Source organism: Accipiter gentilis, chromosome 25, assembly GCF_929443795.1.
Source record: "Accipiter gentilis chromosome 25, bAccGen1.1, whole genome shotgun sequence".
NCBI lineage: Eukaryota > Metazoa > Chordata > Aves > Accipitriformes > Accipitridae > Astur > Astur gentilis.
The window spans coordinates 21,655,354-21,679,842 of NC_064904.1; the positions used below are offsets into that span (position 1 = coordinate 21,655,354).

Genomic DNA, 24,489 nt, shown 5'->3' on the forward strand with positions numbered 1-24,489 from the left:
TATTGGTGCATTGCAATACTGTGCAGACTATGTATAGCATTTCAAGCAGAGAAATATCAAAATAACAGCTCGTTGTTGCTGTAGATTCATATTCTGTTCGTAATAGGTATTTGACCCTTTATATGCTACACTGAGTTTCCTGTGCTGGAAACTTTAATGTCCCTTCTGAATTTCTTGATATTCTTTGGTTTAAATCAGGCTTTTAACAGTAGTAGTTGAGTGTACTGCTGAATTTTTGTTTGTGTTTGTCTAGTGGGATAGGTTGTAGTTAAGTGAAATGTGTGGTGTAAGCAAAGAGAAATTACTGTATGCAAACCATAATTTTCATGTACTTACTGTTTTGAGTGCTGTGATGAAAGGGATATATCACAGCATTTTTATCACATCAGCTGCTATCTTTGTCTCTCTACCTGAAGAAGAGCAGAGGGCCCCCTTTCATCTGGAGGATTACGAGGCCATTATGATAAACAGCACCACCAGGTTGGGTTGACATTGTTGGAGCTTTCATCTTTTGTTCTAAGTTTTGAAGTGTTATTTGTGGTTCTCTTGTTCCCTGTCTCATGACTTGATGTTTAGTGGGAGCAGAGAGCAGCTCCTTGCCAGAGTTGTTCAGGAAAAATCATTAAACTCGGGAGGGAGGGAGGGAGAGAAAGAGGGGCCAGCTGAGTGCTTACCCCCTGGTTGGGGATGACCCTACAGGTCTGGAGCTCAGTTCTTGTTGTACAGCGAGTATCTGGATCCCTGCTTCTGCCGCCTTCACCCAAGCAAAATCTACTTAAGCGTGAAACATGATATATTGCCCTGTTTCATACCTCTAATCCCAAAACAGGGGTCCATCAGCTGATGGATGCATCAACTGATGAAAGAATATGAGGTCAGAGGACGTGAGCAAAGAGACACTGACACAGTTAGTGGGCAGTGCTGATTTGTTTTCTGTCTGTATTTTTAGCCATGCGCCCTGTTTCTTCACCTTTAAGTTGGTTCCATGAACCCAGGAATTTATGCTGGCAAGTATCTGCGAGTATCAGCTTCTGAATGCAGAGAAAGCTAATTCCTCTTGGGTGAACTCCAAATAAAGAAAACTCTTATTTTATAGTTGACTCTGGTATTTGCCTTAGTGATTATTGTGTATTCTTTTAATATTGAAATAAGATTCATATAAAAAGCAGAACACACAAGAATATATCTCTATGCATTGGGTTTGCGTGACAAAGTTTTCGTAGCAGTGGGGCTACAGGGGTGGCTTCTGTGAGAAGCTGCTGGAAGCTTCTCCCATGTCCGACAGAGCCAATGCCAGCCGGCTCCAAGACGGACCGGCCACTGGCCAAGGCCAAGCCCATCAGCAGCGGTGGTAGCACCTCTGGGAGAATAGATTTAAGAAAGAGAAAGGGGGGGAAAAACCAAACAAACTGGGTAACTGCAGCTAGAGAGAGGAGATGCGAGAGCAACAACCCCCAGGTCAGTGCAGAAGGAGGGGAGAAGGTGCTCCAGGTGCCGGAGCAGAGATTCCCCTGCAGTCTGTGAGGAAGACCATGGTGAGGCAGGCTGTCCCCCTGCAGCCCAGGGAGGTCCACGGTGGAGCAGGTGGGTGCCCAAAGGAGGCTGGGACCCCCTGGGAACCCCGCTCTGGAGCAGGCTCGTGGCAGGACCTGTGGCCCCGTGGAGAGAGGAGCTCACACTGGAGCAGGTTTTCTGGCAGGACTTGTGACCCCATGAGGGACCCGCGCTGGAGCAGGCTGTGCCTGGAAGACTGCAGCCCATGGAAGGGACCCACGCTGGAGCAGTTTGTGAAGGACTGCAGCCCGTGGGAAGGACCCACGTTGGAGAAGTTCATGGAGGACTGTCTCCCTGTGAGGGACCCCAGGCTGGAGCAGGGGAAGAGTGAGGAGTCCTCCCCCTGAGGAGGAAGGAGCAGCAGAGACAAAGTGTGATGAACTGACCACAACCCATATTCCCCGTCCCCCTGCACTGCTGGCGGGGGAGGAAAGAGAGAATTTGGGAATTAAGTTGTACCCAGGAAGAAGGGAGGGGTGGGGGGAAGGTGTTTTAAGATTTGGTTTTATTTCTCATTACCCTACACTGATTTGATTGGTAATAAATTAAGTTAATTTTCCCCAAGTCTGTTTTGCTCGTGATGGTACTTGGTGAGTGATCTCTCTGTCCTTATCTCGACCCACGAGCCTTTCATTCTGTTTTCTGTCCCCTGTCCAGCTGAGGGCGTCAGCGATAGAGTGGCTTTGGTGGGCACCTGGCGTCCAGCCAGGGTCAACCCAGCACACTCTGCAATAATGAGGATAGTGATATGCTTTTTGGATATAACATTTTTATTTCCTTTCCTTTTTTATTGTCACGTTTTCTGGTATTCTTTGCCCAGAATTTCAATCTTTCACCTTTATGCCTGTGTTTATTTAGTATTGCTGCTACAGAGTACTAGCAATATGTACATATATATTGGCTCATTGCTTATGCAGTTTAGGGTATGCCTTCAAGCAAAGCCCGAGTCCAGCAAGGCTGGATCCCTCAATGCAAGTGGCAGGGGATGTCATGGTTCAGACTGTGATTTTAAATTCCAGCATCTAAACCGAATTGCCCTGCCCTGTCCCTTCATACTGAGCATCTCTGTTGCTCCTCTTAGATCATATACAAATATTCCATGGAAAAAAAGAGGCAATAAGAGAGAATGAAATTTAATCACTTGCTTCTCCTTTCTGAGAGCAGCAGCATCTTTCCATTAGCCTGTGCTGCAGTGTAGTTCAGCTGGTTTGGTGGTCGTGCCCAAACAAAGCCCTGCAGCTGGTGATAGGATATTGCGTGGAAATTAATAGGGACCCAAGTCTGCAACTCTCCCGTGTGTCTGCGAGGAGATGGAGCCATGGCCAGGCTGTCTGCTGGTGCTGTGAGCTGCAGGTTGCACAGCCCATACAGGGGGAAAAAAAGCATCTGTGCTGGATTCTTCGGTTTCTCCACGTGCAAGGAGATGGCCCAAGGGAGGTGACTCTTCCTCATTCGACAGACTCAACTCAAACTCCACAAATTCATCTCAGTTGGCAGCCAAGTGCCAAGGAGTTCAGTGGGGAGGCAGGTGGATTAAGAGGGCTGGTTTTCAATGGGTAGGATCTGACTTGAAGAGAACAACATGCTTTCCATGCCAAATAAGAAGATTGTTACTAATTCCTTTCTTCCAGGGTTTAAAATCCAGCGTGCTGGCACCCGTCCCATACATATACATTACTTCCCGAGCACAGCTGCAGGGTTGTCCATACAGAAATCCTGGTCTGCAGTTTGACAGCAAGGTGAAGATGATGACCGAGCAGGGGGAGAAATGTGGTGTCAGGGGGAGCACCGTGGCGGGGAGCACCTTCTCAGAGGGCACGTAGTCGTGCGAAGAGGGCTGTAGCTGCCGTGCCTTTGCTGATCTCGGCTTGAGCGTGCTTGTCGGGACCCAGCAATGCCAGAGACGTAGCTCTGCTACACCTTTCTCTTCCTTTTGTGTTTTGCAGCATCTCCTTCAATTAAGCTTCTTGTGGATGACCCGATAGTGGTGAACCCCGGAGAAGCGATCACCTTAGTCTGTGTGACGACAGGAGGGGAGCCAGCCCCCAGCCTGACGTGGGTGAGGTCTGCCGGCATCCTGCCCGAGAAGACGGTCCTGAACGGCGGCACTTTAACGATACCTGCCATCACGTCAGAAGATGCTGGCACGTACAGTTGCATTGCCAATAACAATGTTGGAAATCCTGCGAAAAAGTCCACCAACATCATCGTAAGAGGTAAGTTGAGCTGGCAAACTATTGACCTTTATCTTGGAAGATTAATTGATTCCTAATCTGGCAGGATAGCAATGCTCACGCAGTGGTGTCCTATGTTTCTAAATGTATTTCTGGTCATTTCTAATAATGTACGAGATGAATTAACGTTGGCTTCAAATAGCCAGTGGCCCTTGTGCTGGGCTCAAACCCCTTAGCTGGAACAAGGGTGGGGTGATGCACCTTTGTATTAGGAAGATGTAGCAGCTCTCCCATCCAAACTGGAGACAAACGATCGTGAAAGGACACCGTGTGTTCTGGGCAGTGCCTGTGCTGATTCCCTGCGCACACTGTCTTGGCGGTGAATGCGTCCTGAGCTCCTGGAGATGTCATTACCTACTTCGCCCTTTTCTTCCTCCTCATCAGCTGAACATGTTATTGAAATTAAGGCTGTTGTGCATGCTGTGAATCTGCTGCCATCAGACGACTGCTCCCTGGGTAGGAGCTTTAGATTAGTACCTATGCTTTAATTATACTAAATAGCAGGATAAATGTCTGTCTCAGATAAAAGTAAGAGGAAAGTGCTTCCAGAACAATTACTGCCAGGTGGAGAGAAACTCTCCCTGGTTGTTTATCGCTTTCTGGAAAACCCCAGGGACATGGCCGGTTGGTTTGAAGAAGGAGTTCGATTGGCTGATAGGCATCATCAGAGTGGATTAATCTACCTGAACCAAACAGTTCATCTGAAACTAATTTTCTATAATCTAATCTGTGAATGGTAGTGAAACATAAACTCCCACACTATAGGAACTTTAAATAATAGCATGTGATTAATCATACTCAGGAGAAACTGCTGTATAGAGCCAGTGGTGTGAATATTTTATGAGAGCCATAACCCCTGTTCACTTCTTATTGCCCAACATATCATACTCTTCAGCAGAACGAGGAATTAGAAGCTATTTCTGTTCTGGGGGTCAGGGAGAGCATTGCATCAGCCTAGGTCTGCGGGAGTTTATCAGGAGATGTCCACAGATTTATTTGTAATATTGTATTTCCATTTGAATTTTTGACATTTGGATTAGGGATTTTGTTGTCAAGAGGCAAAAGCAGTCTTGTTTCAGGAATATAGCATTGACATTAATTTGCTGTGATTTACAACGGTGATGAGGTTGTGAAGGGGAGATGTGAGTGAAAAACACACTCAGAATAAGCAAAGGGAGAGGAAAGGCTTTGTGTGAAAAGAAATCTTGCTATTTTAATTGACCCAGCAGACAGCACCAGAGAGCCCAGAGGAAAAGCCAAAGTCCCTAGCTCCCTGCAGATACAAATTTCATGAGTCATGGCATGATAATAATATGCCCTCACATTTTTATTTATAGAAGACCATGCCTATGAGATGCCTAGGAGCTGCAACATGTTGAACAAAATATCATTAAAGCATTTGAGGTGACTTTTTTTGGCTTTTCCTCTCTGCTGTATGGCCCTGTTAATTCTGAGAAGGGACTGCAATGAGGAACAACCCATTAAATAAATGAAGCGCAGCTCCTTTCTAGCCCCTCTGCATTGCTACCTGCTGTGATTCCCCCCTTATTATTTCTCTTAAAGGGGAAGAACTGTCTTTTAGAAAAAAAATCTTTATTCAAGTCTTGGTTGATTTACCTTTACTAAAAGTGATGGTGAGTTTAGGAGTGAAATATGAGAGAAATTCATAGCAGAGTTCCGATTTTACTTTGTGTATATATTTCTTGCCATTTTGCCTTTAGCTCATTGCTTCTCTCCGTTTCATCTCTTTTTTGTTATTGTGTATCAGAATTTTCACACAGAAGCTGAGGAGAAAAGAGTATTTACTTGAAATAGCATCTAAGCCTTGCAGGAGAAGCATTTGGTAAATGGAGTTCACATTTTCTGTCAGGTGGACTCCCAGTGCCAGGATTAGACTATAATCCCCTAATCTTACCCAGAAAGAAATGCAAAGTTGTCTCAAAGCATCATCAGGGCTCAGATGAAATTTGTTCCCTTTAAAATTCACTCAATTTCACTGTGCATTTATCTGAATGTGTCTTGATTGGATGTGCTTCATTCCATGGATGCTACCTTACCTTCAGCAGCTCTTGATTTTTTCTGGGTGTTTTCCTATCTTAGTGGCTGTCTGCCCAAGTCTATGACTACCCACCACACCTGACTTCGAACCCATTGTGAATGATGTCATATGACCGCCACGCATTTAATAATAATACTTAAAAAAAATCTAAAACCAGAGATAATCCTTCAAAAAGAAACAAATAAAAGTAAATAAATGAATAACAAAATAATTTACCATTTTTAAAAGTCAGAAATTGTGGATTAATAAGGACTAGAAGAAACAGATGAGGCTGTGTTTAAAGAGCAGATTCAGGCACTGAAGCACTGACGTGACACCAAGGTGTATTCACGTCAGCTCCGTGTTCCTCCATCAGTCTTTTCTGAGACCCTTAAAAAGTGCAGATAAATATAGGGAAATGGCGAGATGACCAGGTATGATGGCTTGGGGGAATGTATATCACCTGAAAGATGGCGCAAAATGGGCCTGCGTGGAAGTGCTGTGTAATGTGTGTTCTCTGCTTCTCCACGGTGTAAATAACTAGTAATGTGTGTTCTCCACTTCTGCAGGGTCTAAATAACTAGTTTCTGCAATTGTCATGTGCTGCTGAAGGGGTGGTGGGATAGCAGGTGCCACTAAAGGTCTCAATGCATTGCTTTCCATTTGTTAGCTCCCAGGATTTATCTGGAAGCCTCCTAGTATGCATAAGCCTTTAATATGTTCCTTGTCTTTCCACTGTTACTTGATTTCCTCTCCTTCCAGTAAGCATTGGCACGGAAGGAGATGTTTGTTCTTAAAATAAAAAACAGACTAAAGCTGCCGTTGCAGCAAAGAACCTATTTAGTCATAACTGCCTTTAGATTCTTTTTCTCTTCCCCCCCCCCCCCCCCCCCCCCTCTTTTGGCCTGCATAACTTAAAAGTAATTGTAAATCCTTCCAACAAAAACAAGCTGGGTCCTTGCTCGTCGGTTCAGGTGAACACGGATCCTTTGCAAAACAACAGGCATTACACACAGGTGCTGAGGGAAGAGACTCCCTCATGCGCCGCCTCCTCAAGCAGTTAAACTAATACTTTCAGATAAAGCAAGGCCCTTTAAAGATACCCCTTTCTTAGGCAAGTTGGAAGCTGCAAACTCCGCTCCCTTTGTCTCTGTTCTGCCGAGATGTTGTGGTAGTGCTTTTCCCTCTCGGCTGTCAGATACTGTTAATGAAAGTTTTGCTGAGATGATAAAGAGAAATTGTTTTGAGTACCACAATGCCGTTCTTTAAGAGGTACAGCCATAACGTAATATCTTTCATTTCCTCCGTTTGCTTTGAAGAGGAGCTCACCAGAGGCAAATCGGTGACCATGGGCTATTTACCTGTTGAAATCTTAGTGAGAAAGTCTGTGAAATACAGCCTTTTTAAAGAATGCCATTATCAGCTTAACTGTACCCAAAGTTATTGCAAAATATTTCATTCCCTCAAAGACATTGTCATCCATCAAGGTGCCTTGGGTCAAACCAGAGAAAGAAATGCTCTCTCATTTCAGCAAAGCTGGCTGCTCACCAATTCTAATTATGAAAGTTTCTTTCTAAGTATTTTCTTTAGATTAATGAGTTCTTTAAATGATTGCAAGTCTGCTAGCATTTGAGTATTGGTGGGTGTTCTCATCAGTGGCATCTTCACATCCTGCTCTCAGACTGATGATGAGATTCCAATAACATATTTCTAGACAAAACCATTAGAAAGCAGAGGAAGCTCTAAGGGAATCTTGACTCTTCTCATTCTAGTGAAACTTGATTTTTTTTTTTTTTTTATCCTTGTTTAAAAAAAAAAAAGGCAGTCTTGAGCAGCAAATCCAATACACCCCTTCTGGATAAACAAAGTTCCTAACAACCTCCATGCCTGATGTGTGTATTTTTTGCTATGCTTGCTTGGAGGATGTTCTGTTTTTCTGACTTTTCTGTAATAGAGCGAAACGATGTTATTCTGATGCAATAGAAATAGTTTGTCAGAAAGGCTAGGAAGGGGGAAATCTGTTGCACTTTTTTCAGAGTTCTTCCCCACCCAAAATATTTCTGTTAATTTGCTTTCATCGTGAATTTGTTGCTATATACCTCTGTTGGCCTCAGCTAGAGGTAAATCATAGAATGGTTTGGGTTGGAAGGGACCTCAAAGATCACCTAGTTCCAACCCCCTGCCATGGGCAGGGACACCTTCCACTAGAGCAGGTTGCTCCAAGCCCCATCCAACCTGGCCTTGAGCACTGCCAGGGATGGGGCAGCCAAAACCCGCAAGCGCACATTGCCAGCTCCGGTTGAGCTTCTCGTCATCCAACACCCCAAGTCCTTCTCCTCAGGGCTGCTCCCAATCCACTCATCCCCCAGCCTGTATTTGTGCTTGGGATCGTCCCGACCCATGTGCAGGACCTTGTTGAACTTCGTGAGGTTTGCATGCGCCCACCTCTCCATCCATCCCTCTGGATGGGAAGCATAATCAGTCTTGATTGATAATCAGTATCATGATCTCTTGAATGGTAATCAGTCTTCCTATGGATATTTTGTTAATAAAAATAAGAAGGAAACACACACACACGTTTGTGTTAAAATCAAATGCAAAACCTTGCTTACTCACAGCCCTTAGGCCAGCACACCTGGTGATATGGATACTTCTTCATGCCCCATGCACGCACACCGATGCAGAGAGGACTTCACGCTTTTGCCAGGACCTTGGTAGTTAGAGACCTCACCTCTGATGTGGCCCCAGGCTCAGTTCCTTGCCTTGATCTGGCATGGGAAGTTGAAAATCCAGCTTATCCCATGTCCCAGGAAACTCTTCTAGCATGAGGATCTTTTGGATGTTGCTGTTGGAGGTTATTTTACTCCTTTAAAATTCTCTTTTTCAATGCCTATTTGGAGAGGGAAGCAAAAGGCACTAGAGAAATGTTAATATTGGCCTTGTGATCCTTAAGATACTACGTAAAAGCATGATCATCACAATACCGTACAGATTCTGGGTGGCAATTGGAAATGTCAAAAGAGGCAGGGATCAAGATAATCATATGTCTGCGGCTTCTGGAAAATTATACATTTTCAACATGACTCAAACTGGGAACTCAGAATTAGGAGAGCATGGAAGAACAAATATTCCAAAGACACTGTGAAGGGGGAAATGAAATTAAAATCTCTCTGTAGCTACCAGTATGTCAATGAAGAATTAAAGGCTTTGGATGATGAAGGGATGTAAGGTGGCTTCTCTGTCCAGTAAGAGAGCAAAAACGCTGGGTAGCATCTCTGAAGGGCACCTGTGCATTAGCTTGGGAAACAAGTAGAGCCGGAGAAATGTTTTACAGGTCTTTAAAGTACGGAGCGCTGAAATGATTTGGAAAGGTGTCAGTGTGCACCAACTCGGATTTGTTGCCTCATCAGCAACTTCTCCCATTATGTTCTTTAAATAGATCACTTTGTCTCTTCCATTCTAACGGCAACATTTTTTTAGTGCCAATTGACTCTGTGTGACTTTATGCTTCTGCTTCACGGAAGGGAAATGTTTGGAGTTAATTTTTCAAAGGGGTGGGATTCCCTGTCAGTTTAAATATAAAATAATGACCTGTGCTCAACATTAGCACAAAAGCTTTTGCTGAACAAAAAGCACTCTGAGGAAATGCGTTTTAAGGCTGAGATTGCTGGAAGTACCTATTCCATTATGTCTTTAAAAAGTGTATGTGAACTGTGTGGTAGTGACTGCTAAAAGGAAGGTGGAAAAAAAAAAAAAAAGACAAGACACAGATTGTGAAATAAATGAAATTTTTGTTACTTTTGTAATAGATTAAAAAAAAAAATAAATCATCTAATCTGATATTACTGATGTCCTTTCTCACACACCTGCTTTACCCTTCTGCTTTCCTGCAACGGCTCTGTTTATCCCAGAGCTTTTTCTTAGAAAATTCCCTTGTTGGTTCAGAGCAGTTGCATGAAGTAAAGGATAAAAATAAGCCTGTCTGGTTACACATCAGCACCTCTGCTGTCACCCCTCGAAGATCCTCAAATACCGTTAATTGAAATGTGAGCGGGGCCCCCACAGGCTGATGCCAAGTGCCAGAACAGAGGCAAGGCTCACAAGTTTTATCCGAAAGGTGGAAATTGGGTTTTGGCAGCACCCAGCAGGTCACCCTGGCAGTTGTGCAGCTGCTGGATGCCGGCCAGCGGCCGAGCGATGTGTCGACCTGACACGGGTGATCGTTAGCTGGCACCAGCTGTGATGGTGGGAGCGCTGGGTGGGGATGCTGGCTCCAGCATGCCGAGTCTAAAACGTTGGGTTTTCTGTGCAACCAGCAGAAGGACCTTTGTTTGTGGGGGTTTTTTTTCCTCCTTCTTTTCCCTCTCTCTGTATTCTGTGAAGGTCTCACAGCAGACCGATTATACTAGTGCTTATTTCATGGCTGGAGAAAGCCGAAGGCCTTGGCAAATATCCATACGCATAAAACGGGCATTACTACACCACGCAGAAGTGCCGACCGCCGTTGACTTCCTAATGAGGGGCCGTGGCGGCGCGTGGAGCTTCGCCACGCGTGGTGCTGCGTGGCCGTGGGTGCTGCGGGAGGCTGGCAGAGAGGAGCTCCCCGGGATGCTTCAGTTAAGGTGGAAATTCAGCAGCCCCCGTGCTGGCTTTCAGTATCCGTTGATGGTTGTGCTCTCCTCGGGCAGGCTAGAAAACATGAGTGAATTCGTGAAAGTGCCAAGGTTTTGAAATTCATATTCCGGAATAGGACTGGAAGGGCCCTCCTGGGTCATTGAATCCAGCTGTCTATCCCAGGCATCCATTTCATCTCATCTCTTGTGTAATCTCTTTTTTTTTCTAAAATTACCAGCTCCACCTGCAATTTTGATAGCTTTTTTCCAGCACCCTCCCAGCAGTCTCTTCCCGTATTTCACTGCTCTGACGTTGAGATCTTCTCTCATTGCCATCGTAACGTGCCTGTGGTGGGTTTGCCATCCCCTGAAAGCAGCTTTGCTGTGGAGCGACACCAGGCAAGCTCTGCAAATGCCGTGCCAGAATGGACGGCTGGGCTTTGCCTTTGCTGCACCACCGTGGCACCTCGGCACCTTCACCCTGCCAGGAGCTCTCTCTGTCCTCCCTCTTACATTATGCCGAGGTATATATTTTTTTATCCTCATCTTAAGCAATTTGCTTAACTCTTTGTTTTAACAGCGCTCACCACCTTGCTTAAGTTCTGCTGGGTCTTGTTGGACAAGACAATCTACCTTCCTCTGGTGTGGGGTTTAAAGGGACCTTTCCAAAATGTTTGCAAAAGGGCTTTGGGGGAGACCCCTGCGCTGGATGAGGATGAAGAATAGCTCTGTAAATTGGAGGCTGGGCACCAGCCTGGTCTCCCACCCCACCCCAGCTCTCCCCGCTCGCCTACAGGAGTCGGCACCACTGCAGGCATCTTTCCAGGGCCTCCTCCAGCTTTTTAAGCAAAAGTACAGTTTAAGTCAAAAAAAAAAGCCCTCCAATTCTTCCACCAAGAGATGCACCCTGTGAATATGATTTCAATGAGACAAGATTTTAGCCTAGAAAACCTGATCTTGCAGCATATCCAGTGTGTTGCTACAGCCATAAGTTACCAGTTCGCTATCCTAAAAGTTTACAGCTCTGAGAATGCATGTGTAAAAAAGTTGAGCTTCAGAGTTTAATAAGTTCATTTATTTTTATTATCTGCAATAGCAGTCTTGGGCATGTGCTGTCTCTCCCAGGCTGGAGTGTATCATGGATGAGTTCATAAAATGCTTCCATATAAAAATGTAGACAGTTTATTGATTCTTCTGCCCTTTCATTAGGACTTCCCAGAATTTTTGTGTACAGAAATTTTATTTTTAAATAAGTTTCCTGCTCTGTGAAACATCATGTGTGCCTGTTGGGCACCATATATCTATAAGGATATATCAGAAGGGATTTCAAGAGGTAGTATCCATTTGATTTCTCTCCTTCTGACCCTTGTATTGTAGCTGCATCGGCTATCCACGTTCTTTCTGCACCGGGGCAAGGAAAAAAAGTTACCCTTACTGTTGGTTGGCCAACAATTATTAACTACTAATGTATGATACATTTTTTTGGCAGGGGTGTGGTGTCATAGTTTAATATTGTATTAGATCTTGGCTGATTAATACGTGATGAGGTTTGTGTAGTCTTAACGTTACTATTTTGGCAGAAAAAAAAATATTTCAAAGTTTTGTCTCATCTTGAAGGGAAAGGAAGAGAAGAGGTGAAAGAACAGTGCACAATCTTTTCTTCTGATGTTACCAAGATACTTTGATGACCTTGAAATGTGTTTTGAGGTACTTATTGGTATTGCGTCAGGTGACTGTGAATGAGATTGGTAGGTGTCTGCCCAGTCCAACAAATCATTTTGGAAAGTTTTATAGGAACCCGATTAATTTTTGAGGCATTGAACTGTGGAATAAAAACAAAGTGTTGAAGAGAAACGCATCCCATATTGGAACAAATCCAGGCTCTAATGAAATCCTGCAGTCAAATAAAGCTCTTGAGCCACACAAGAAGCAGGAGGTGGGGCCAATCCAGTGTGGAAGCCTTGGAAACTGGGGGTTTGCTCTAGTTTTTGGAAGAAAAGCAAGTACTGTGTGCTGAGTTTTGTTAGCAGTGTGTGGGCAAAGAGAAGAGTGAAGATTTGCATTATATTACTTTTGGGCACCCAGGAAAACTCAGCAAGGCTATATTTTTTTTGACAGCTTTGGCAGAAGAATTAAACTCTATAAAGGCGTTGGCCCTGGAAAACACCCAGCTGTAACGTGCAGAGGATTTATAATTTGTTTGGCAAGTGCACAGCCCACTGGGGAATGTGTCAGCTTCTCTGAATTGTTTAATTTATATCCCAATTCTTGTCTGGCTTGTGACGAGACTTGCGAAGTTCCCGTTTGCCCGTGAGATGGGCAGTGTGTGGGATGGGGCAGCCCTGAGCCCACGGGTCTGGCCAGGATTGCACTCAGTACCTTGTCTTGGCAAGCTGTAACAGTGTTGGATTCTGTAGCATAGGGAATGGTTTGGTGGTTTGTTTTTTTTTTTTCCCCCCCTTTCTTCTGCTGGGGGTTTCAGAAAGTACTAAATGCCAGCTGCCAATTTGTCACCACTGCTTATTCATTAGCCTTTATTCATTTTTTGCTATTTCACCCTCATGTACCCACCTTGATGCGTTTGAATAATTATCCGCACCTGCTTAAAATCAGAGATGAAAGCAGCCTTCTACTGGGCAGATGGTCCCTGGTAGGACACTGAGGTTTCTGTCCTCAAATCAGCTTTATACTGGTGTGACACCTGGAACGACTCCTGGTTTTCACAAGCAGGGGACCGCGGGCAGAAGGTTGTGCAGTCCCATCCCTGGAGGGTTTCAAGCCCTGAACGACCCAGTCTGAGCTCACATCTGGCCCTGCTTTGAGCAGGAGATTCATCTAGAAACCTCCTGAGCTCCCTTCCTACCTGAATATTTCTATGAACCTATCTATATCTTTTTGTTTTTCTGATGATGCTTATTTCTCTTGAATATTGACTTCTAAAAGCAGTTAAAAGAGAAACCATGCTGTGTTTCACATACTTTGATCTCGGCTTTATCTATTTAATGGATCATATACCGAGTAACTTGTAAACTGAAATCTTCTTCATTACAAAGAAGTATACACCTCCCCTTCCTTCAAAAGAAAAGCAGCGTTAGAAATAGGAGCTAATTAACTAGAGCACACGTAAAAACAGACACCTGCCACATGGCATCTCCAGAATAATAAATCCTTTTCTTTTAAAAATTAGAAGCATTTATAAAAATAGAGACAAAACCTGAAACCTCTCCACGGTATTTGCATTTAAATTGAAAATGGGAATGCATCTGGTCTTGTAAGTGCCAAATAATTACTTGATATTAAAAAGTTTGGAGATGCTCTAGTAGAAGATGCTTGACAACTTAATTGTTCTGATAGCTACCAAAAGTTAAGGTTTTAAAAAACTTTAAGCTAAAACCATGTTGACAGAAGCAAAATGAACTGTTGGTAAAATCCTGAGAATATATGTCTTTTTTTAGCAAGACTTTACTTCAAGTCTGTCTTTGGATAGAAAGGTAACTATGGGGAACATTCTGGCAGCATAATTTTGTCACAGTTATCTTGCAGAGTCCTAAATACCCTATTTAAGAAATTTGAATTTTGAGTGTGGTCAGCTTTGGTGCATTCTCCTGAAAAGCTCTGTGAATGTTTATGTAGTTATGCTACTTTTTAATGTTCTCCTTATGACCCGAACAAGGTGCACCCTGCTTACTCGCCCGGCAGGCATATTTTCTGCTGGAGAGAGTTCTCTTATGTGAAAACATCGAATAGCATTATTTGCTGCTAATGCAGGTGAAGCTAGCTCTGTGTGGAGTTTATGGGTAATTTTATTTGATGTTAGACTGACTTTTTAATTCTGAGCAAAATGTGCAGACCTCCTTTCAGCATAAGAAAGTTTCTATATCTCAGCAGTGGACCAAGCAGTTATAGGGTCGTAGCGATGAGCCATAAGGTAAGAAAGCTTTCTCTGCTAAAGGAGAAATAAAACAACAGTATGATGCTGACCTTGGCAGACCTGGTGGTCCCCTTTCAGCCAAGAATGAGTCTGAATAACAGGGTACAAAATAGACGCAACTGCTGTGCGGTCAAGTTGGCAAGACTTCAAGTATTTAATTCAAAAAATGTTGTGGGCTGGTGCTGTGCAGAAGATATTGAGGGATCTACCCCGTCCACTTTCTTTTTATCCAGTTTGGTATTTCTGTAATAGAAAAGGTGAACCCCATGGCTGGACGCAAGGTGCTCACTCTCAGAGTTTCTAGGTCCTGTGAACTGGCTGGAAGACAAAGCACATATTGGCAGATTTGCGCAATTCTGGTTTTCAGGGGGGGTTTATTGCTTTGTTTGGTTCCAGGAATGACCAGGGAGGGTTCTTACTGAAAGACATTGAAATGTGCACTGATTTGGTCTGTATGGTAGATCTTGCAGACCCTGCCAAGCCACATCTACCATGACTTATAATTTGTGACCCAGTTTAAACACCCGAGGGAGAGGATGGCTTCTTGTGATCTGTGGTGCAGGATGGTTTTCAAGATTGTTCAGAGTCAAAAAGCAAAAGCCGGATAGAAAGAGGGGTCTGTTGCCTCTCAGCCGCTATTTGATTAAAAAAAACCCCACAAAACGCTGTGATTACAGCAGCTGAGTTTTAGAATAGCACAAAAAATCAGAGGTGAAAAGTGGAAGGAGGAAACAGAAGGTCTTGCAGAAACCTTGGCATATCCGGAGGGAAGAGCTCAGGCACCCAAGGCTGCTGCTACTCAATTTGTGGCCGGTGTGCTCTCTAATTAGAAGTGCTCAGAGCACAGTGACAATGAGGAACTGCAGATGGAACTGTGAACTGCAGTTTTTCTTTTCTCTCTCCATTATTTTAATTAGTCACCAGCAGATGTATGAGCCTTTAACCATCTATTTTAGCCTTTCTTAAATTATTCTTCTTTAAGTAACGCTGAATTTGGACATACTCCCCCCCCCCCGAGTTTATATTATTCCCCAAAATCCATTAATCTTATTTCCTTTACTATTTGGAAAACTGACTTCTAAAAGCACCAGCTGGACACAGAGGTTTTATCCAATAAAATTACCATTTCAACAACTGCATCCTGTTAGTAAAGCTTCCTATTCTTTATTGCCCAAGAGTCACACCATGCTCCAAATTCAAAACCACCAACACATCATGAGGTCCAGTTCCACTTGAGCAAAGTTTTCTACCCTGACCTGGCTACAGGTTGCTTCATTGAAGTATGGCATGAAGCACGTGTCCAGGTTGGATCTCGGGTACGTTTGGACTTGAGGCTGAGCTGAGACTTTACTTTGCATCAGATGTTGACGTGGCTGTGTCGTTCACCGCAGAATAGTGTGGCCTTAAAAAGCATTCCCTTTGTAAATGTGGTCTGCCGTTTGTTATCGAAATTTTCCATACATGGTTGCATGTCTATAACAGTGCTGAATATGATGGACGATAGTCATTCATCAGAAAGGAACAGAGGTGGTTATCTGCAGGACGCTTCAGAGTAGGCTCGTCTGTGTCCAGAATTGATGAGCAGACTGTACAGATGTCATAATCCAGATAAACTTTCATTATGGAGAGCTGATACCTGCAAACTTTGTTACATGAAGTGTGGATTTGCTCTTCTGTTTTCTAATTAGGCTAGAAGACTGTAATACTGAATGATTTTCTTTTTGTTATTTTCCTTTCAAGTGTTTTGTTGGTTGGCAAAAGCAAATTTGAGTTTTCAGTGTTTCTTATACACAATAATGACAAAACATATTTTAACGTAACAGAATGAAGTTTAACGAACTACACTGTGATATTCACTAGTGAGAAAGATATTTTGGACAGTTGTTAAATTGTGTCTACTCAGCTTAGCTGTTTGATAATGTAGTTTAAGGCAATATCCTGTAGAATACTGAAGACAATGAAGCATTGTTGCCTACAGCCAAAATAAACAAAGACTTTGTGTTTCTTTGGAGCTTATGAGAGGAACTTTTTTTGCTTCTGTTGATTTGATAGAGGTAGACATATTAATGAAGAAAGAAACATCAGAGAAGGATTTCCATGAGTCCTCCTTCAGTGGGAACGCCTTTTGATTTAGTACAGAGATCCATTTATCCTGGGCTTTCACATAAAAATAAATAAACTGGACAATATGGCCTGTAGTGCAGTTCCCGAGGTGTGGTACTGGAGTAGATTCCTTTGTTTCATACATTCATACATTTAATCCTTCAGACAAACAATCTGAAACCCAGCCCAGTTGTGTGGTGTTGGATGATAGCTTTGACAAACAGGTGGCTAAGGAAGCATCAAGAGGTATTTGTATTTGTTTTGTCCTTTGCCCGTGTTGCAAGGGAACGTGGTGGGATGGTCCCTATCTCATGGGAAACCAGTGTTACAGACTCCTGGTCAGCTGGTAGTCTGTGATCCCCCAACTTAAACGCAGATCTTTTTTCACTTAACAGAGACAATCTGCACATTAGTCCAAGTTTGTGATTGCTTTGCAATTAGTTAGGCATGTCACTGTAATACAGCAAAGCTCAGGTCGCAGAAATGGTGCATCAGAGTAATGACATAAGTTGAAATGTGCCTTTTTCTCTGCTGTTTGAGGTTTGAAACAGATTATTTCAGGGGAACATAAATAATTCAGCATTCCTGCAGTAAAACATCATTTGATGTACTACTATACATTTTTGTGTGCCTTTAATGACAGTGAACCAAGTAATTATTTTTTCCCCCTTATTTTTCAGTGGTGGGATACTTATGATTTAATAAAGATCATGTGTTAGTCACAGAAACCACCAAACCAGATCCGGGTGCTTACACCCAATATATTAAATGCATCCATTCTGTATGTTGAACTTGTGTATTTCACCGACGGCTGTATTTATTTATTGCTGAAATTCTATGTTACAAAGCTGGTGCCTTAAACCTGGACAGGCACAGATGAGCTGTGTCTGATACCTCCACAGCTGCAAGCAAAATCACTGAATTGCTCCTTGAGGGGAAGGAAGTTGAGTTTTTATTTTCCTCTACAAAATCTGGTAACCAGCAAAGACTGCAAGTATGAGCAACAGCATGCAGTGAGAAAAGTTGGCTTCTCAAGGTGTCTTGACAGATTAGGAAAAAGGTTTAGGTTTATGAATACACTTTACGAGTCTTTTAGGGACTATCTAAAATCTTTGTTGTAAGGCTGTGAATCTTTTGAATTGCAGTTGTGTGAAAGCAGGATTGCTTTTCCCATCTGTAAGGCTCTAAGGAGATGAGGGACCTGGTGTGATTGAAGCAAGAGCTGGTGATAAGAGTTGACTTTCTTTACCCGCCACCTGCCTTACATCTTTTTCTCAAGAACCAATGAATCATCCCAGTAATCATCTTTTGGTACAAAGATCACAGCAGTAATGTGGAGAGTTGCTTCTCAGTCTTTTAAAGCAAGCAGTCTATGTCTGCATTAACAGACTGGAGTTTCTGGAGAATGAAGCTGGGGTTTGCAGCTCACTTCCCAAGCCAGCTGTTCCCACGGTGCTTTTTCCGCTTTTTTTTCCTTTGATGTGAAACAGAAGTATTGGAAAAGGGCTTAACATAAAGCATATAGAAGTCACGGAAGGACCATCATTCACTATGGTGAACGTTGGATCGGATCTTTGCTCTTTTCCTTGCTGTTTCTCTGCAGGCCATTGGCCTTAAAAATAAAGTCAAGATCTTTCCCATTAGCACAAACTCTTTTTCATGCATGTGAGAAGGAAACATCAAGGGGTCAGTAACATCTGAACACTAAGAAAGGATTGCTGCCTTGTCTGACCCTGGGGATGCAGCTGAAACACAGAACCCCCAGCAGTTTTGGAGGATCCTGGAAGTGAGCTGGCTCTGGAGGTGAAGGTATTGGCACTTACTTGATAGAATACCAGTGCTGGGTGCTCAGAAACAAGTGGCGTGCTGGATGCCGAGTTCACCAAACCCCCGAAACGTACTCGTGGTGCTCCAAGACACATGCAGGTCTTTAGATCTTGGCAAATTATCAGGTGACGTTCTCGTCTTGTTCACTGGGAACAGGTTAAAGCAAAATTGCTCACGAGCCTTAACAAAATGCGAAGGGGAAGAATCAAAGTTAGTCGAAGCCACTTCTGGTGAGTGCACAGAGGCTGGACCTCATGTGGCATCCGACTGCTCAGTTAAGGTTAAAGTCAGTAACTTGCAGTTACTGCTAGTAACTAGTAGCAGAACTAGTAAGTTCTGCTACTAAATATTGCTGTTGCTGCGGGCTGCACACAGACACAAACATCAGCAAACACAAAGCCGAGCGTTCCCCAATGTCCTGCGCCAGCTTAGGAAGCAGCCAGTGGCCGATAGTTATTATGTCAAAGCCTGCAAATAGTGCAGCAGCTAATGTATTCAGTTATGGTGTTTGATGCCATTTGTATGTCATGAAATGTGCGTTGATGAGATATGAACATTTTGATGCATTAAAGGAGTGTTTTGGGTTGATCGGAGTGGGGGTGGGAAGATACGACTTAACCTGATGAATGCAAATAGACCTTGGTTGAGATACTGAAATCCATTTTATTACTTTGAAATGTAATTAATGAGGGAGGGCAAAGACAGTTTTGTGAGGAGTTTGAGGGAAAAATTGTTTCATCTTTGTTTATTTGATCACATCATAGTTCTTTGGGGCCTCTTTGGAGAGAGACTGGCACTTTTCTGAGTCTCAAAGTGCACTTACAGACTTATTTGCACATTTGCTGCTGTTTTGTAGCCCTTTGTGTGGATTATGTTCTGAAATCTCTGCTGGGAAGCAGCTGTGGTTAACACGTCTGAATTCTACTGGTTAACCTTGTGTCTCTTACTTGCTATATATAACCTTAAGGAAACCTCTGATGATGCCTCAAATGTAACTGATAATACATGGAAAAGCCAGAGTCAGAATTCATTGCGTGTTTCAATATACTTGACATTGTGTAGGGGGATGCCTGGAAATTATGGTCCAAGAACCTACACATGAGGACAATCCAAACCACTGTTTTATGGGGATTGACCGTGAATGCAAACGTGTGTGCAGAATACATAAAGAAATCACTTTTCCATTACCTGCTGGATTTGTATGAGGCTCAAATCAGGTGTTCCCAAGAGGTCAGTATATGACACACAATGTAAATCCATCAGGTCTGAAGTAATTTTGGAGACCACGTCTAGCATATGTGTTTCTAAGACTCTACACCTTCTTGCCTGCAAGAAACATCTTTGTATTCCCAAGACTGCTGAAGGCACGGTCACTCTGGAGCCTACTGACCCCGTGTCAGTTTCCCAAGGGCTCCCCTGTTAGTCCAGGGCCTGAGACTAGCTTAACGAGGCCCTTCATTGCTGCAATAACTTTTCTTTCAAAGACCTGAGCAGGGTCATCCCAGCCCCTCCTGCCTCTGCCGGCCAAGAGTGCCCTAAACTCTGACTTTCACAGTGCTCAGCTCCATCGCAGCGTAGCCGAGAGTGGTTCATCTGCTCGGAAGGGTTTCTCACCTGGTAGGTCAGGAAGTTTCCAGTATGTGAAGGGATTTGGAGACTCATCAGTCTGTACCGGGAGATCCAGGTTCAATTTCCCCTTCCTACAAAGAGCTCTACCTTCTAGGATGCTGTAGCACCGTAGCTGCTACTGCCATTTTCAGGATTTGGGGAAGGGAGGTTTGCGACCGCTCAGGAGCAGCGGCAGTACTGCATCTTGCAGTGCTTTCCATCCTTAAAAATGAATGGTGAAGCAAGCCCACCAGGAATTCCAGTGAGAGGCACTCTGTTGGGCTGCTTCTGGGCCAAATATTGAGCAACTGGGCACTATCGTGTCTGGGACGGTCCTGGCCGTGGTCCCAGCTCCCAGGTCAGAGAGGAGCGTGTCTGCCCATCAGGGCTCCAAGCTGTTCCCCGCTTCCACTGCCCTCCAGCTCCACGTGTCTGCAGCTATCAGATGTCTTCGGGCACCTGCGGTTGATTTCTTGGGGATATCTTCCAGGTACAGATGGTGATTTTCATGTGCTTTGGTGGCACATTAGAAATTCCGAGATACACAGGTTAATTGTAGAGATCCCTGTGTTTATTCTGGTGCCAAGTGAGATTAGGTATTTACAGATATGGGTTGTTTAATGATCTTAACTCTGAAAAGACACTGTATTTTAAAGTCAAATTTTCTGCTGATTTTGTTGTTGACAGAAGAAAATGCTGATAGCTGTGCAGTTTTTGGAGTCTTGGAGAATGAGGTTATGAAAACAGTACATTGACTTTCAATCATAGGTTGTAGTTACACAGTTGGATTGTTTGATGTGGGGATTTCATGGCTGTAACTGATGAACATAGTGTGTACGTTCACACGGCTTAAGAGACATTAAGAGGTTTGGTTTGGGGGAAGGGAGGAGGAAAGGGAATAGAGCAAAGAGACTTTTTCCTTCACTTCAGAATTTATAGAAACTCCCTTAACTTTTTCCATGTAGTGCACTGAGTCACAGCCCTCCTCTGAACTCCTTGTATTTGGATGTATGGAAAAATACTTAGCTCGGGTGTATGCTCTGCACAGCTCTTCGGTGGTTGGAGTTTGCTGTAGCAGATCAGGACAGTGGATGATCCAGCCCAGTTATTTCTTGTACCTAACAGAGCCTGCATAAAACCAAACCAACAAGCAACAGACACAAAATGTAGTTGGTTTTGTAATTCAGTCCATGAGACGGAGCGTGGAGCCCTTCCTGGCCCGTGAAGTAAGTGGCTTATGGCCCAAAGTTTGAGGTTCTGTACCCCTTATCTTAGCTTGCAGACGGTATTGTGGCACTAGCCGTAACGAAGGAGAGATGAAAGTTCATGTGACTTTTATATTAGACATTGTTGTTCCTTTATAAGAATGAGAAGCTGATGAAATGGTCTATATGAGCAAAGCAAAGGAGAAAAATTCAGAAATAAAAATAGTTTATTGAGGTTATTAGCGACTAATTCTGGTTGAAATGTGCTGCTCATCATGCCTACTGAGTTATTTTTTTCTTTTTCCCTGTCTAAAAATTATTTGCATAATATTTTTACTGGGTTTTGTGTATGTAAGCATTGTTCTTCCATTTTCAAACAAAAAAGTTCAGCTCGTGTTTCAAAGTTACTTGCTGTGGCAGTTTCGCTGTCATACAATGTATAGTTCATCTTCTTGAATCAAAGCGCGTGTTCATTCTGCTTCCTGGGGAACTGGCTGCAGCTTTCAAAAGCAAATGAGAGATGCTCAGTAAAGACTACTGCATTTTGGTGCAAACTTAATCTTGGTAAAAGTCACAAAACTTTCTCAAATAAATGAAATGATACTAAATTCTTAAAAACACATCAGCCACTTGGATTCTTGAAGACACAGTTACAACTAAACAGCAGCACCCAGACAAACGCCTTTCTTGCCATACTTGATCAGCACAGCAAATGTAACAGTTTTTTAATTCTCTAATTAAAAGGCTGGCTTCCTCAATGGAAGAAGTTTCTCACACCGTGTGAGGGGGTGTCCACAAGTAGCCAGATTTTATACTTCTTTTCCCACATTGAAAAAACCCCTAATTATTCATTAAATGTTAATTCTTTTTAAAGTTGTGGAAGTGCTAATTCAGCATGGCATTTGCAAGCTCCCAAGAGTTGTTTTGTTCAAGGAGCTACTGAGCCAACAAAATTGAGTCTGAATTAGCATTTTCGCCACTTGTAGAGATGTAAGGAGCTGAAGCACCGTGCTTTCTTAACGTTCTTGGTGCCTTATCCATCTGTTTTGTATTTGATGTTGTTACGCTTTCTGAATGCAGCAAGTGAAAAGTACATATTACCCAAAGTATGGGATCCAGGGAAATTTTCAGCTCATAGCCTTTGCTGTTTGTAATGATGTCATGCTTCGTTGGCTGTAGGTGTGTAAATATATGAGCACAGAAAGGAGGATGCTGCAAACCGGTCCGTTACTCAAATGCGCCACGTGTGGGGCACTGTGCGTGGATGAGGGGGCAGAGAGTGAGAGAAAACAGGGCAACTTGGAAAACTTTTAGAACAGAAGTCAGCATGATGACAAGAAACGGTGGATTTAAATATGTCTTCCAGTGCTTGCATTCAACCTGGGTATTTGCTTGTAACATTTCTAACTGGTATTTTAATTGTGGGACTTTCCAGTTGGAGATAGCATATATAAACATAGATATATACTTATGCACACTTATATGGGGGAGAGGGTTCTTGGGATTGTATAAGTAGCATTTTATATTCAGTACATCAAAATATATGTGTATCTGAAAGACTTAACGGCTGATTCTGAAGCACTCTTTCAAAAATAAGTATCATACCAACACTGCTTTAGAGCAATCACTTTATTGATGTAAATGGTGATAGTTCTATGCTCATTTAGAGAGTGACAAGAAAAATCAGATAAGTGAGTTGCAGTATTGTTTTACTCTTGTGCAGGAGATTGATGAGTGAATGCTAGTAAAAGATGCTGGTCTCACCAGGAAAATGGTGGGAAATGATGTTTTCCAGAGTTACTGTGCCCCCCTGCATGGGTGTAGGGCTTTCCTGAGCACTGAGCCTGCCTTTGAGATGGTCTCAAAAAACCTCATCTGCCTTGGGGTTCCCATCTGAAACCCTGAGGCTACCTGATCTCTGCTTTGCTGTGGGCTAGAGAATTAAATTAATTTATATTGCAGCCTTAAATAGTTGTTCTGGTTTGACCCCAGCCAGAAACTAAGCACCAGGCAGCTGCTCGCTCACTCCCTCCCCAGCCAGCGGGATGGGGGAGAGAATCGGAAAAAAAGTAAAACTCGTGGGTTGAGACAAGAACAGCTTAATAGAACAGAAAAGAAGAAACTAATAATGATAATAATAACAATAATAAAGTGACAATAGTAATAATAAAAGAATTGGAATATACAAATAATGCACAATGCAATTTCTCACCACCCACCGACCGATGCCCAGTAAGTCCCTGAGAGGCGATCCCCCCCACCCCCACTCCTCCCAGTTTATATACTGGGCATGACATCACACGGTATGGAATACCCCTTTGGCCAGTTGGGGTCAGCTGTCCTGGCTGTGTCCCCTCCCAACTCCTTGTGCCCCTCCAGCCTTCTCGCTGGCTGGGCATCAGAAGCTGAAAAATCCTTGACTTGGTATAAACACTACTTGGCAACAACTGAAACCATCGGTGTGTTATCAACATTCTTCTCATACTGAACCCAAACCAGAACACTGTACCGGCTACAGGGAAGACAATTAACTCTATCCCAGCTGAAACCAGGACAATAGTCTTGGATGCAGGTAGAGATCCTTGGGATACAGTGTGCCTCTCTAAATGATCATGTTCTGCTCTCAGTTACATGTGCACCCTTCAGCCTCAGGTTTCTCCTGTGAGTACGGGATGGGTTTTCCTCATCTGACAAGACCCAGCTGGGGAAGCGCAACCAAGGTGCTCGTGATGGGCTGTCCTGCGTGGTGACATCTCTGAAGAGCATCTTTTAGCCTTTTCCCATTGACCGTTGCCTAAAGATGTACTTTGAGGCCCCTTACCTTTTAGAGCTGGCAGCAGTTTCCCCACCTGGACCAGGCTCTGCAGTTCGGTGGGGTAAGGCTCCGGGCAGCCGCGGGGACCGAGGGAGCCCTCGAGGCTGCCCCGGGCAAGATGCAGTGTATGTAAACCAGGGCAGGCTGTAGCCTCAGGCATGTGCTTACCTCTTCTCATTTAACCAGCTGGCACAAAGCTATTTTGCATGGTTGTGTTTGTTTTCCGGATAGATTGGAGATGACACTACTGGTTGTATTAGTGATGTTAGGCTGATATCTCTATTTTCTCTTCTCTCAGTGCTCTGATAGCATGGGGGCAAGGAAGGGCTTGTAAATACCTCCAGAGACAGATAACAAACACTGAAGGTTCATGAATTTTTTTGGTTACTCTTCAGTTGCGAGCAGCTCAAACTAATTTAGGTGCTGTGACTTCCTATTTTTCATTTAGGAAATGACAAGTATTTTAGCAATGTATACTCTGTGATGATAATTGATTCAGATTTGATCCTACAAAAAAATTAACCATGTGCTAAATGTGTGCATTGGAAGTTTCAGTGAATT

At 43.5% G+C, this 24,489-nt stretch overlaps 1 protein-coding gene across 1 annotated transcript in view; it reads left to right on the plus strand.

Annotated features, from left to right (window-relative positions):
* MDGA2 (MAM domain containing glycosylphosphatidylinositol anchor 2) overlaps positions 1-24,489 on the plus strand; it is a 384,110-nt gene that overhangs the window by 217,787 nt on the left and 141,834 nt on the right. The window contains exon 6 of the mRNA XM_049828627.1: positions 3,501-3,770. Within this exon, the coding sequence (XP_049684584.1) occupies positions 3,501-3,770 (270 nt within the window). The remainder of the gene's footprint in view (positions 1-3,500; positions 3,771-24,489) is intronic.